The sequence below is a fragment of the Macrotis lagotis genome, chromosome 3 (assembly GCF_037893015.1).
Source record: "Macrotis lagotis isolate mMagLag1 chromosome 3, bilby.v1.9.chrom.fasta, whole genome shotgun sequence".
Taxonomy (NCBI): domain Eukaryota; kingdom Metazoa; phylum Chordata; class Mammalia; order Peramelemorphia; family Peramelidae; genus Macrotis; species Macrotis lagotis.
Genome location: NC_133660.1, coordinates 118,067,847 through 118,081,169, shown reverse-complemented (window position 1 = coordinate 118,081,169; position 13,323 = coordinate 118,067,847). Strand labels below are relative to the sequence as shown.

General features: G+C 36.4%; 1 protein-coding gene across 6 annotated transcripts in view; it reads left to right on the top strand.

Annotated features, from left to right (window-relative positions):
• The window catches only part of DCLK2 (doublecortin like kinase 2), a 208,498-nt gene that overhangs the window by 154,836 nt on the left and 40,339 nt on the right, over positions 1–13,323 (top strand). For all 6 annotated transcript variants that reach the window (XR_012476985.1, XR_012476984.1, XM_074229154.1 and 3 more), the window contains 3 exons: positions 2,639–2,711; positions 4,910–5,018; positions 13,179–13,236. Coding sequence is in view for 4 of the 6 variants with exons in the window: in XM_074229154.1 (XP_074085255.1) it covers positions 2,639–2,711; positions 4,910–5,018; positions 13,179–13,236 (240 nt within the window). In the remaining 2 variants the exon portion in view is untranslated. The remainder of the gene's footprint in view (positions 1–2,638; positions 2,712–4,909; positions 5,019–13,178; positions 13,237–13,323) is intronic.

Sequence of the window (13,323 nt, the reverse complement as noted above, 5' to 3'; positions counted from 1 at the left end):
GATTTTTTTCTGAAAATTCTTGCTGATGGGGGGGGGTGAGGAAGGAAGCAGATTGACTCATCCTTAGAATCTAAGAATTAAATACCATAACCTAGATTATATCAATGGTGAAAGGCCCAGCAGAAACCAACTAGATTCTGTCCTATTAAATAGTAAATTCCACAAGACAGGACAGGAACTGACTTTTCAAATTAGTATTTTTCTTGTATCTCTGGTGATTAGCACAGTGTTTGGCATATAGTCAATACGTAACAAATGTTTATTAGCTGACTGACTGCAAAAACCAATCAATGTGACCAACTTTCTAGACAAGGAGTTTTCAAATGTGTTTGAGTCTCATGTAATCAACAGCAACATTTAAAATTATGCTTGGGAAAGAGCTCAAATCCTTTGTTTTTTTTTTTTTCCTTCAAGGAAGTCTAAAAGCTCCTTACTTCTTTCCCATGCCTTTCACTCATTCTACCTCCAGCTAATCTTTTTTTAAAATAGATTTTTTATAATATCTTATTTTTGCATTGCCTAGGTTTCCACCTATAATTTTCCATAAAAATATGGTATTATAAAAACTTTAAAAAAAAAGAATTTTAAAAAATGCAATAAAATTGGTCAGTATGGGCTGTCCCAAAAGTCTTAGTACAGATTGAAGCTTTTAACTACACTAAAACTTTGTAGTCACCCTGAATAGCCAAACCCCCCCCCCCCAAACTTATATGTGGTGCTCCACTCATGGTTCCCCTCTTCCTCTAATTCTGAAAAACAATTGAAGAACATGTCTTCTCATCTCTTTTCTTTGGGGTCATCCTTGTTTTGTTTTATAATTTTATACCCTACATTTTCAATGATTTTGAGATGGTTTTCCTTGCTACTTACATTGTTCTATTCTTTATTGATACTGTTTTCTTGGCTCTGCTTACTTTATTTTGTTCCAGTTCATGTAAGTCTTTCCATGCCACTCTGTATTTATCATCTTCGCTGATCTTTCAAGTTGTGTTTGGTGTTCCCTGGGTTGCCAGGTCAGGAATCTACTTCTGTTGGGATCTGGTGTTCCCTGTGACCCAGGCACCTAGGCACCAGCAGACTGTTCTGGGAAGACTGGAGCTCCTTCTCTCTGATGCCATATTCCTGCTTGTGCTGCTGCCCCTGTGGAACAGAGGCTTCCCATGATTTTCCAATCTACCTTGGAGTGGAGAATTGCTGCACTTGATCTTTCTGTGGATTCTGTCTCTCAAAAATTTAATATAATTTTAAGGTTTTTGGAATATTTTTGAGAGAGTTCTTAGGAAAGGCTGTTCTCATGCCACCATCTTGACTCTGCCTGTACTTATCATCCTAATCTGTTTTTATGATGCAGTGATATTCTTTTTTTATTGCAGTACAATTTTTTAGACTTTCCTCAATCAATAGGAAGCTATTTTGTATCCAAGTTTTTGCTTTAAGTAACTAACCTAAGGTGAAAATATTAAAGTTGGGAATAAACTGCACCAAAAGTAAAAGTATGAGGGGAAAGATATATAATAATAGAATATTGAATATTATAAAATATTACATAATATTAGTATAACACAATATAATATCATATTAATAATATTAATAGTAATAACAGCAATAAATAGCATTTATATAGCACTTAATGTACCACAGTTGTCATTCAGTTGTATCTGACTTTTTGTGACCCTGTAGGCCAACTCTCCATGGAGTTCTCTTGACAATGATACTAGAGTGATTTGCCATTTTCTTATCCAGTTTTATGCAGGCAGAGTGTCTGAGGTTAGATTTGAACTCTGGTCCTCCCATCATCTGACCCAATGTTCTAAGCAAATGAGATTCTTCTTGTATATGGTAGCTTTGTGTTACTCTTTATTTTAGTTGATTGGTTCTTGTTCTTCATTACTGAAAACCAAAATGACGTCACTGTGCTAAAGCCAAACTTTGGTGTGTCTGACTGTAGCTGATTAGACTAATACAACCTCAGAATGCTCTACCACAGATCGGGCACAACCAGTTCAAGTGAACACCTGAGGTATGCTCTCTAAACTTATGCATCTCAGATTTCCTTTGAGCTATTTCAATCCTACTCTGCTCATAGAGCATAGTACTCACTCTCTCCTATGAGGGCCCACCTTGCTGGACAGTTCTGTACAGTGTTTCCGCTACCGTACAATCAATTCCAGAGTTGTGGTGAGCGGATGGAGCACTTGTGTTTACTTGGTGTTAATTATTAGGCCAAAAAGAGCACAAGCAGCAGAGAATGGATCCATACTTTGTTGCATCTCAGCTTCAGAGGCTGCATTGAGGACACAATCATCTTCAAACAGATCGTGTATCAATACTCCCTCTACTTTGGTCTTTTCAAGTTGAAGAATTTACCATCAGTGTGGTAGCTGACCTTGATGCTGCATTCATCTTCAGTATAGGTATTTGATAACATGACTGAAAACATCATGCTAAAAAGCATGTACACAAGGACTCAGCCTTGTTTCACTCTAGTGATGACCAAGAAATCACAAGAGAATCAACCACTATCCAGAATCTGGGCAACCATGGCATCATACTCTCTCAGTATTTTATAAACATCTGTCATTAACCATAGATTGGGTCTTTGGCATACAAAAATAATGGACTGTTTGCTGTTTCTTAGATTCCACCACACTGTGGATCTTCTTCCAATGTGAATGGTGGACCTGAACTGTACCGTTGCCTGAGCCCTGAAGGTAGGTTGCCTTTTAAATAGGACACTTTTTAAGAAAGCTTTTTAAACAGGGCACTGCCAGCAGTTAGAGGAAGTACTTTTTTTTGTTTGTTTTTGCAAGGCAATGGGGTTAAGTGTCTTGCCCAAGGCCACACAGCTAGGTAATTATTAGTGTTTGAGACTGGATTTGAACCCAAGGTACTCCTGACTCCAGGGCTGGTGCTTTATCCACTGTTCCACCTAGTCGCCCCGAGGAAGTACTTTTGATGGTGAAAACTTGTGCTAAATTAGGATTTACTTGTGTCTTGATAGTGTTTAATCAAGGGTGGGTTGTTTCAGCAAATATTATTGTGTGAGTTCTGTACAAATGAAATGACAGAAAACATGTTCTTGTCCATGAGAAGCCTAGAGCCTATTAGATGACTAAAGATAGTAATATCATGTACTGTGTGGATAAAACCCTTTTTGGGAAACTTTTTTCCAAGGATCTTCAGAGATGTTAGTCTCTGAAGAAAAGGAATTCTTTATTTTGTGTCCTTAAACATTTTTTTAAGTTGATAACTGCTGCAATTTAATTAGATTCCTTTGTAATCTTACATATTTTATTTTATACATCCAAATACACTAATCTGAACAGGGCTCAATAGCCTTCACTAGACTGCCAAAAGGGTCCATCATATTAAAAACCCCTGGTTTATAACAAGCTATCTGTCCCCAACTGTTTAGTTTTAGAATTAGGTGCTTTTTCTATCTTTTTTTTTTTTTTTTTTTTTTTTTTTTTTTTTTTTTTTTTTTGCTGTCATTCCCCTTCCTTGTCTTACCAAAAGGTTTGGGAAAATAGAGATTTTAAATGGATCTGTGATTTCACTAGTACAGGGAATTTATCCTTGTATCAATGCCTCCTCTTCAACTTAAAGCTTTAAAGATTTGCCTGGGATGTTGAGAGGTTAAGTGATTTTCTGGGTTCCACTGCTGGTGTGTTTCAGAAGCAGCTTGTCTTAGTTACTAATCCAGCTTACCTCTTTGGACCTTTAAGCAAGAAGAGTCTCTTTCAGTTTCTATCAGGTAGCATTCCTGAGCAGCACATCTTATTCCTTTACCTGAATCATCTATCCAACAACTGAGAGGAAGGAGGATCTCTTTTTTTTGTTGTTGATAGACTGCTCCTTCATCTTCAGTTCTGTGTTTTCCATTTTCTAAGAATTGAAATCACTGCAATGTGGAAGAGGAAAGAAAATGCTTTATTATTTTAGCCACTTTGTCAAAACCTTGGTAAAAGTATATCATTGAGGGGCAGCTAGATTGTGCAGTGGATAGAACACCAGCCCTGGAGGCAGGAGGACTTGAGTTCAAATGTGGCCTCAGACAATAATTACCTAGCTCTGTGCCCCTGGGCAAGTCACTTAACTCTATTGCCTTGTGAAAAAAAATAGATCGTCTTGCTTCTCTTTTTTAACCTATGCAAATTTTAAGCTATTATTGAAAGTTAGTAAATACAAACTTTGAAATTGAATTTTGCACTGACCTTACTGTATAGCAGAGATTTTCTCCTTTCTCTTTTTAAAAAAATTTTATTTATTTAAGGCAATAGGATTAAATGACTTGCCTAAGGTCATACCTAGCTGCCCCCTACAGCAGAGATTCTTAGACTATTTCATTTTATGAGCATCTCTTGCAGTACAATGAAGGCTGTTGACTTCAGATGAATATTTTTAAGTGCATAAAATAAAATGTATAAGGTTGCCAAAAATCCCATTAAAATGAAATGCACTCACAAAAAAAAATGTAAAAAAAAGGTCATGGAAAAGCTTCTCTGTACTTTATTTGTTCTCTGAAAGCATATAGGGAAAGTAACCTGTTACAATATTTAAACAGCTTTTTCAGGATTGAATAAACCAGAATAAAAATCTGTTAGGGTAACTAACCCCACCCTTTAATTAGATTTCCTTTAAATTCCAGGTTAATAATGACTAAATTCACCTGGGGTTTCAGCGATTAAGATGAAATTTGTTAAACTTTCCATTACACTAATATGGCACCAACAGTAAATACTCCATGTGCTAATGAGATGAAATTGTTTCAGAGATCTAACAGATCTCTGAACAGAATTTGACCTGCAGCACTTTTTTTCTTGGGTCTACAGATCTTTACATTGTAAGTTTAAATGTGGCAGGAAGCTAAGTTGCTGACCTTGTTGCCTTTATGCTGTCCTTTCTGCAGGTGTGAATGGAAACAGGTGCTTTGAGTCATCAACTCTTCTTGACAAATACAGAATTGGAAAGGTTATTGGTGATGGCAATTTTGCTGTGGTGAAGGAATGCATTGAGAGGTGAGTCTCTAAATAAACTTCCTCATGATCATTGTATGTTGAGGAATTGTAATGACTCCTTTGTTTTATTTCTTTACTCATTAGCCAAAATTCTTTAGAAGAAACTTTTCAGTTCTTTTAAGATAAACATACCCACTTGGTACAAGGTCAAAGGTCCTGTCAGTTTTTCAAAAATATTGCAACTTAGTTGAGTCTTGGAATGAGAGATGCAAAGCAGATGGACTAGTAACTCTGTCATATGTGAAGAAATCTGAATAAGTGGTTAATTGTGGTAATTGAGTGAACCATTCTGACTCCATCTTGTGATTTAGTTTCTTCCTATTCAATTATGGATCTTGTCCAACTTTTGTCTCATGAGAAAATTTTATTTTTTGAGAATTGGGAGAAAACTTTATTGCATTGTTTGAACCTGGCCCTATGTGGTTGGGAAACTGAACCACTTCCATCTACTGCTTAGAGATCTTTAATCAAGGTCCTAGGTTTTGCTGACCAGAAATTCAATCAAATCTGAAGATTGATGCAAGAAGTTATCTCACAGTTATGCATTTCAAGTGCCATTGTGTTTTATCTGAAAATTTCCTTACCCTGCTTGATGAGTTATCATTTTCATATTTCTTCAAATGAATGCAGAGACATTTATAGGGAAAAGGACACTTCTTTTTTCCCCCTTGATTTTTGGGAATTGTATCTATTTGTTCTCCCAATTTGGAAAGTCCCTAATCTTTCTTCTAATTAAAGGTCAGATTACTAATTTTTTTATCCTGATTAAATGTTTTCTTTTAATTAGTTGGTTTTATTTGATTCATTGTGTTTAATACATAAAAATCTGTCTTCTGTGTTTGGGATCCAGGGCTAAATTGAGGAGGTCTGGTCCCAATTTATTATGCAATTGGCATTCATTGCTTAATAAATCGATATGCTTGGACTCTCCAACCTTTGTTCCCTCAGTTTGTTTTCATCTTTCACCCACCACACATGGCCTCATTAGGATTTCAGAGATCAGCAGACATGGTTTTAAATGGTGATGTGATTAACATTATTGTGTACTGTAGGACCTCTGGGTTTTTGGAAAGTGTATTTAGTTGGCCATAGACCTGGACCATACCCAACTTGATGACTGTAGACAGGCATGGTGATCACAGGAATTTTCATTTCCTGTTGGGGCTTTGGGAGGAGTCTGAACCAATATCAGTGGTGGATTTTATTGTAGTAAATTAAAACCAACTGGGGTTGGTGGTGGCAAAGATGCTGCAGTAGGTTCAATGGATGGTTATATTCCCAAATTTGTCTTAATCTTGGGCAACCCAGAAATTTAGCAGCAACCAAACCCAATTGGGAGAGGGTTACTTAAAAACTTGACAAAGTTGGCACAAAGGTGCCAGGATTCATATGTTTCCTGGGAGCAGATTTTTCTCCCATCCAGTTGCCTTCTGAGAAATGGCAAGGAAAATGCAGGGTTACAAGCCCTGCAGAATCTCTCAGTGTTCAAGTTCAAGAAGGATCAAGGCAGCATAGTTTTAGAAGTGGAAGGGCCCTTGGAGATCACCTTAACTTCCTCTGTCCTTGTACAGATAAGGAAATCAAGACCCGCAGAAGGTTATCACTTGCCTAAAGTCACCTAGTTAGGTAGAGACAGAAGTAAAATTCAAGCTCAAAGCTCACTGAATACAAATTTAGGATTTTTTTCACTGTACTATTCTATTTTCTTTTGGATCTTGTCATTCCTTTAAACTGTCTGAGGGGAGAGGAAAAATAATCCCAAACAATAAAGTTTAAAAATAAGTCATCTTCAAGTACCCTCTGCTTTCTTGTTCTCTCTGTGTTGTGAAGTCTGTTGACTTTAGAAAGGGTCTTACAGGTCTCAGGAGGAAACCCACTTCAATAGTTTCAATACTTAACTCTTAGTTTTTGTTACTACATTGTATAAAAACACACTGTTGAAATGTACAAAGAGAAAGGAAAACATGTCCCTTTAAAGATCTTTTAAATTTTAATTTGAGTTAGTCTGTACCTATCTATATACACATCCTGACAGCTGCTAACCACATTTGTTTTAGATCCCCTTTAATTCTTGTACACAGTTTAACAAACACTGCCAATTGCTGCTGCCTGAGGGCATCTTCATATTCAGCTGCAGGGCTCATATTTCACTCTTCAGCACCTAAAATCCTTTTTTTTTTTAAACAAAGGGCACACAAGGGGCAGATGCCAGCAGTTTGTGGGGAAGTGCTTTCATATGTTCAAGTTAAGTTGTTCCAGATTTAATTAGCCACATTCTTCTATTAATTTTTAAAGGGCCACGTCGTGATTGTGGCCTCTCTTGTACTGGCAGCTCCATGTGACTGACAGTGACTGTACTTGGTTGATGTCTTGTGTGGGAGGGTTCTGCCTTGTGCCAGCTGTAACAGATCACACACATCTCAACGAATTTCATCACAAAACCTTGATGCTCTGTGACCACTTTTATCCATGGCACACCATATGTGGTTATCAGTGACAAATTAAACATAGGACAGAATTTCTATATATTCATCAACAGTCAGAGGCAGTGTTTGGTTTACGTTGCTCATGAGCTGTTTAAATAAAAGTTCCCCTCTGAGTGAGACCATAATCGATGTGTAACTATGACAACCTGGCAAAAGCAGCTGCAGTTTGAGAGCTAATGGTATTCTAAGTACACTGCAGTGTTCTTTAATGAATGGTTCTCCTGCAATTAGACATTCTTTGTGTGCTGCAATGGCTCTGTGTTCACGTGGTGCTTTTTTCACTAGTACAAATCAGTCAGTAAACATTTATTAAGCTCCTAGTATGTACTAAATGATGGTATTCAAAGAGAAGCAAAGGACATTTCCTACCCTTGAGGAACTTGAGTTCCTTCTCACATTAATAAGATAGTTTTCCTATATCTTTTTTTTTGGAAGGCAATGGGGTTAAGTGGCTTGCCCAAGGCCACACAGCTAGGTAATTCTTAAGTGTCTGAGACCGGATTTGAACCCAGGTACTCCTGACTCCAGGGCTGGTGCTTTATCCACTGTGCCACCCAACCGCTCCCCAATAAGATAGTTTTCATGAACCATGTGACCTCCCCCCAATCCCCATCAATTGTCCAACCTCCTGGTGATGAGCCTGTATTATTAGAAAGTTCTTCAGCTCTTCCACCTTCAGATCCCTACAGTCTATCGGCAGATCTGTTTTCAAAAATCTTCCAGCTTGGCTAAGACTTGTCAGAGCTTACACTATATTCACACAACTTTCATGCCAAAAGGAATTCCTGCAGAATTGTTATAACTAGTTTTTTTAAAAACAAATTTGCATTGAGATATTCTGTTTTTACATTATCTAAATTTCTCCCAGTATCCATCCACCTTCAATGGAATCATACCACACACCAAAGAATATTTTTTAAAAAAAGGGGAAAAAGGGGGTGGGGTACCACCAAAACTGTTTTATACATTAAAAAATTAGAAAAGGCATGCAATGTTCCACCTGAGTAAACCTCCACCTCTGCAAAGGAAAAAAGAGATATCTTCTATAATTTTTTTAATATTTGATATTTTTTTTGGTTACATTTGGTTTCCAAACTGTTTCACTGCACCTCTCCCAACCTTGCTCTAGAGGTCAACATTTGACAACGTTATATATGTGAAATCATACAGTACATATTTCCATACATTCTCTGGAAATGGAAAACATCTTTCATAGGTCCTTTGTTGTTATTTTGAATAATCATATAATTCAGAATAGTTGAGTCATTTACATTCTCTCTTTGAACATTATTGCTGTTACTGTATATAATGCTCTCTTGGTTCTGCTCATTTCACTCTTCAAGTCTTTCCATGTTTTCCTAAAATCAACCTGCTTATCATTTCTCACAGTACAGTAGAATTCAATTGCAATCAAATACTTTAACTTATTCAGTCATTCCCCAGTCTCCCCTAAATTTCTAGTTCTTTGCCACTATAAAGAGAGCTGCTTTAAATATTTTAGAACATTTATTTATGTTCTCCCCCCAACCTTGGGGAAACAGACCTAATAGTGGCATTGCTGAGTCAACAGTTATACACAGTTTTTTGGGTATAATTCCATAGTGCTCTCCAAAATGGTTAGATCAGTTTACAACTCCACCAACAGTATTATTGTCCCAATTTTTTCCACATACTCTCCAACATTTGTCATTTTTCCCTTCTGTTGTTTAAGCTAGTCTGATAGGTGTGAGATGATAGCTCAGAGTTGAGTTAATTTTCATTTCTCTCATAAATAATGAGAGCATTTTTCATATATCTATATCTGTCTTTGATTTTTTCTTTTGAAATCTACCTGTTCATATCCTTTGACTATATATCAATTGGGGAATGACATTCTTATTAATTTCACAAAGTCTATATATTTGAGATTTATCTGTCTTTAAATATTTCCCCCTGATTTTCTGTTTTCCTCTTAATCTTGGATATATTGGTTTTATTTATAAAAAAAATCTTTCGATTTAATGTAAACAAAATTATTTGTTTTACATCTCTCAATGTTCTCTATCTCTTGTTTATTCATAAATTCTTGTCTATATTTTCTGACAGGTAATATGTTCCATTTTTTTTTTGCTTTTTAAACATTTTATTTATTTTGAATTTTACAATTTTCCCCCCAATCTTACTTCCCTCCCTGCCACAGAATGCAATTTGTCAGTCTTTGCTTTGTTTCCATGTTGTATATTGATCCAAATTGAGTGTGATGAGAGGGAAATCATATCCTTAAGGAAGAAACAAAAAGTATAAGAGATAACAAGATCAGACAATAAGATATTTTTTTTCCCTAAATTAAAGGGAATAGTCCTTGAACTTTGTTCAAACTCCATGGTTCTTTATCTGTATACAGATGGTATTCTCCATTGCAGAGAGAGCCCAAAATTGTCCCTTATTGTTGCACTGATGGAATGAGCGAGTCTAACAAATTTAATCATCACCCCCATGTTGATGTTAGGGTGTACAGTGTTTTTCTGGTTCTGCTCATCTCTCTCAGCATCAGTTCATGCAAATCCTTCCAGGATTCCCTGAATTCCCATCCCTCCTGGTTTCTAATAGAACAATAATGTTCCATGACATACATATACCACAGTTTGCTAAGCCGTTTCCCAATTGAAGAACATTTCATGTTTTTCTAATATACTTAGTGATATCTTCCTTCATGTCAAGATCATATATTCATTTTGACTTTATCTTGATAAATGTGTAAGATATTGGTCTATACTTAGTTTCTGCCAGACTGCTTCCCAATTTGCCCAATAATTTTTACCAGTGAATTTTTATTCCTAAAGTTTAAATCTTTACATTTATTAAACATAAAATTACTTTAATAATTTATCACTAGGGGTTGTAGATCTACTCTCTTCTACTATAACTACTTTCTAAACAAGTTAAATGGCTCCTTATTAATTGAATCACTATTCTACTTATCATAATGGCTTATCCAGACTTTTTCATTTTTCCTTACACCTCCCATGACTCTTCCTTCCCTCACCCTTTTAGAAGTAATCTTCACCCCATATTTCATGAAAGAAAATCAAGGGTATTTGTTAAAAGTTCCCTTTTATCCTCTTCTTCTCATCTCACAATATTATGTGCCTTCTGTCACTATTTTCTCCTTTACTGGTCTCATATAAACTGTTGACTTTTCTCTTTGCCAAGACTAATCTTCTACATACACAAGTGATCCCATCATTCCATCCCATCTTCTCCAATAGATTGCACACTATCTCAGCCCTCCTTTTTCACAAATCTTCAATTTATCAAGAAATGCCACCTTAATACTTTCTTCTTTATAGGTTCTCAGGGTACTATCTTCTCTTGGTTTTCCTCCTACCTACCTGCCTGGATCCTCCTCAGCTTCCTTGCTGGAGGTTCACCGAGGTCATGTCAACTAACCATTGATGTTTCCTAAGACTCCTCCCTGGGCTCTCATCTCACCATTGTGATGATCTCATCAGGCCCCATGGGTTCAATTAACATCTTTAGGCTAATGATTCCCAGATCTACTTCTCTAGCGCTTTCACTGAGACTCAATTTTCCAACTCAAATTGGATATCTCATAGTCATCTGAAACTCATCATGTCTGAAATTGAACTTATTATACTCCCAACCAAAATCCTCCCTTACCTATTACTGTTAAGGGCACTACTATCCCACCAGTCACCCAAAATTCTCCATTTGGGTTATCCTTGACTCTTCACATTCACCTCTCCCAAAACCCAAGTCCTGTCAATCCTACCTTTGCAGATCTCTCTTATAACCATTCTACTTTTCTCTGACATTGCTTCCACCCTGGTGCTGGCCTTCATTACCTTAGAACCAGACTAATACAATATCCTGCTGGTTGATCACCTGGCCTTGAATCTTTCCCCTCTGCAGTCCATCCTCCATTCAGGTGCCAAAATATTCTCACCAAAGTGCAGACCTAATCATGTCACCCCTTTGCCACCACCATCCAATGGTTCCTTGTTACTTCCAGGATTAAATATAAAATCTGCTGGTATTCAAAGTCCCTCCAACTTTTCCATTCTTCTTATGCTTTACTTCTCACACATCTATTATCCAATGACAGACCTCTGTGCTATTCTTCACATCAAGAACTTCATCATCATGGAGATCAGACTGGGGATTGTTACCAATGTCTGGAATTCTAAACCTCCTCATTTCTAGGCTTCCCTAATTTCCTTAAAGTCTCAGCTAAAATCCCATTTCCTGCAAGAAACCATTCCTAAGTCCTCTCGCTGCTAGTATATTTCTTTTAATAGCATCTCTAATTTATCCTGTCTGTATCTTGTTTGTACAGTTATTTATATGTTGTCTCCCCCATTAGACTTATTAGAATCATGACTGTTTACTGCCTTTCTTTGTAGCCTTGATTGTTACCACTGGGCCTGGCAAAATATAGATTTTCAATAAATTCTTTTTGGCTGAATGCTAAGAACCATCATGACTCTGGTAGCAGGGCTGATGGGATATCAAAAATTGAGGATACATATTTTCCATTTGTTTACCCCAGCTTACTGTGAAGAATATATACCAAACTTGACTGGTCCCATGTGTTCTTTGGTTTAGAAACCTTTTCTTATGGTGCCTATCTTATCTCTTTCAACCCTACTTATCCTGTTCCATTCATGTCCATATATTTCTCTAAATCATCCAAGGAACCTTCCAACTGTACTATAGGCTTTTCTCTGACTCTTTGAATATTCCATGGATTCAAGTATTACACTTGTTTCTGAAGGTTGTCAGGGAAACAAAGGAAAAGATCTTATATATTCTTAAATGTTCATTGCAACTCTTTGTGGTGGCGCAGAACTGGAAATTGAGGGGATGCCCACTCAATTGAGAAATGGCTGAACAAATTGTGGTAAATGGTTGTGATGGAACACTATTGTGCTAGAAGAAATGATGAGTAGGTTGATTATTGAAAACCATGGAAAGACTTGCATGAAATAATAAAGAGTGAAATGAGCAGAACCAAGGGAATGTTGTATATAGGAACAGTGATATTGTTAAATAACTGTGAATGACTAAGTTATTCTGAGAATTATTGATATTCAGATCAATTGCAAAAGATACATGAAGATGCAATCTACATCCAGAGAAAGAACTAATAAATAGAAGTATGCATATTATGGTTTTACATATGCATGCACATAAACATGGAAATGTGTGTGTGTGTGTGTGTGTGTGTGTGTGTGTGTGTGTGTGTGTGTGTAACCAGAGAAAGAACTAATAAATATAAGAATACATATTATGGTTTTATATATGCACATACACAAATGTGTGTATGTTTATATATATGTGTATACACACACACACACACACACACATATAGTGGTCTTCTCGAATGGAGGAGTAGGGAGGGAAGGCAACAATTCAGAACTTAAAATGTAATAAAAAAAAATTACACTTTTAAAAAATGATAGTACCTGGGCTATCTGTCCATTACCCCCATTCTCATTATATGACCTTTTCCAGAGGGTACATTTTTAAAAAAAATTCTATGTTGTTTCTCATAAGAATATCTAATGATTAGAGAGCATGTCAAATTCTCTATACAGTGTGATCAAGTAAAATACTGAAATGGCATTTTATGGTTTGTCTACTAAAGAATAATTTTCTTCTCATCTTCCTCTAGGTCTACTGGAAAGGAGTTTGCCCTAAAAATTATAGATAAAACCAAATGCTGCGGAAAGGTACTGTATACACAATTGCCTACAAAAGTAACTGAAGTAACTTTATGAGACAAAAGAAACTTTAAGTGTGCTATCTTCTCTCGTGTG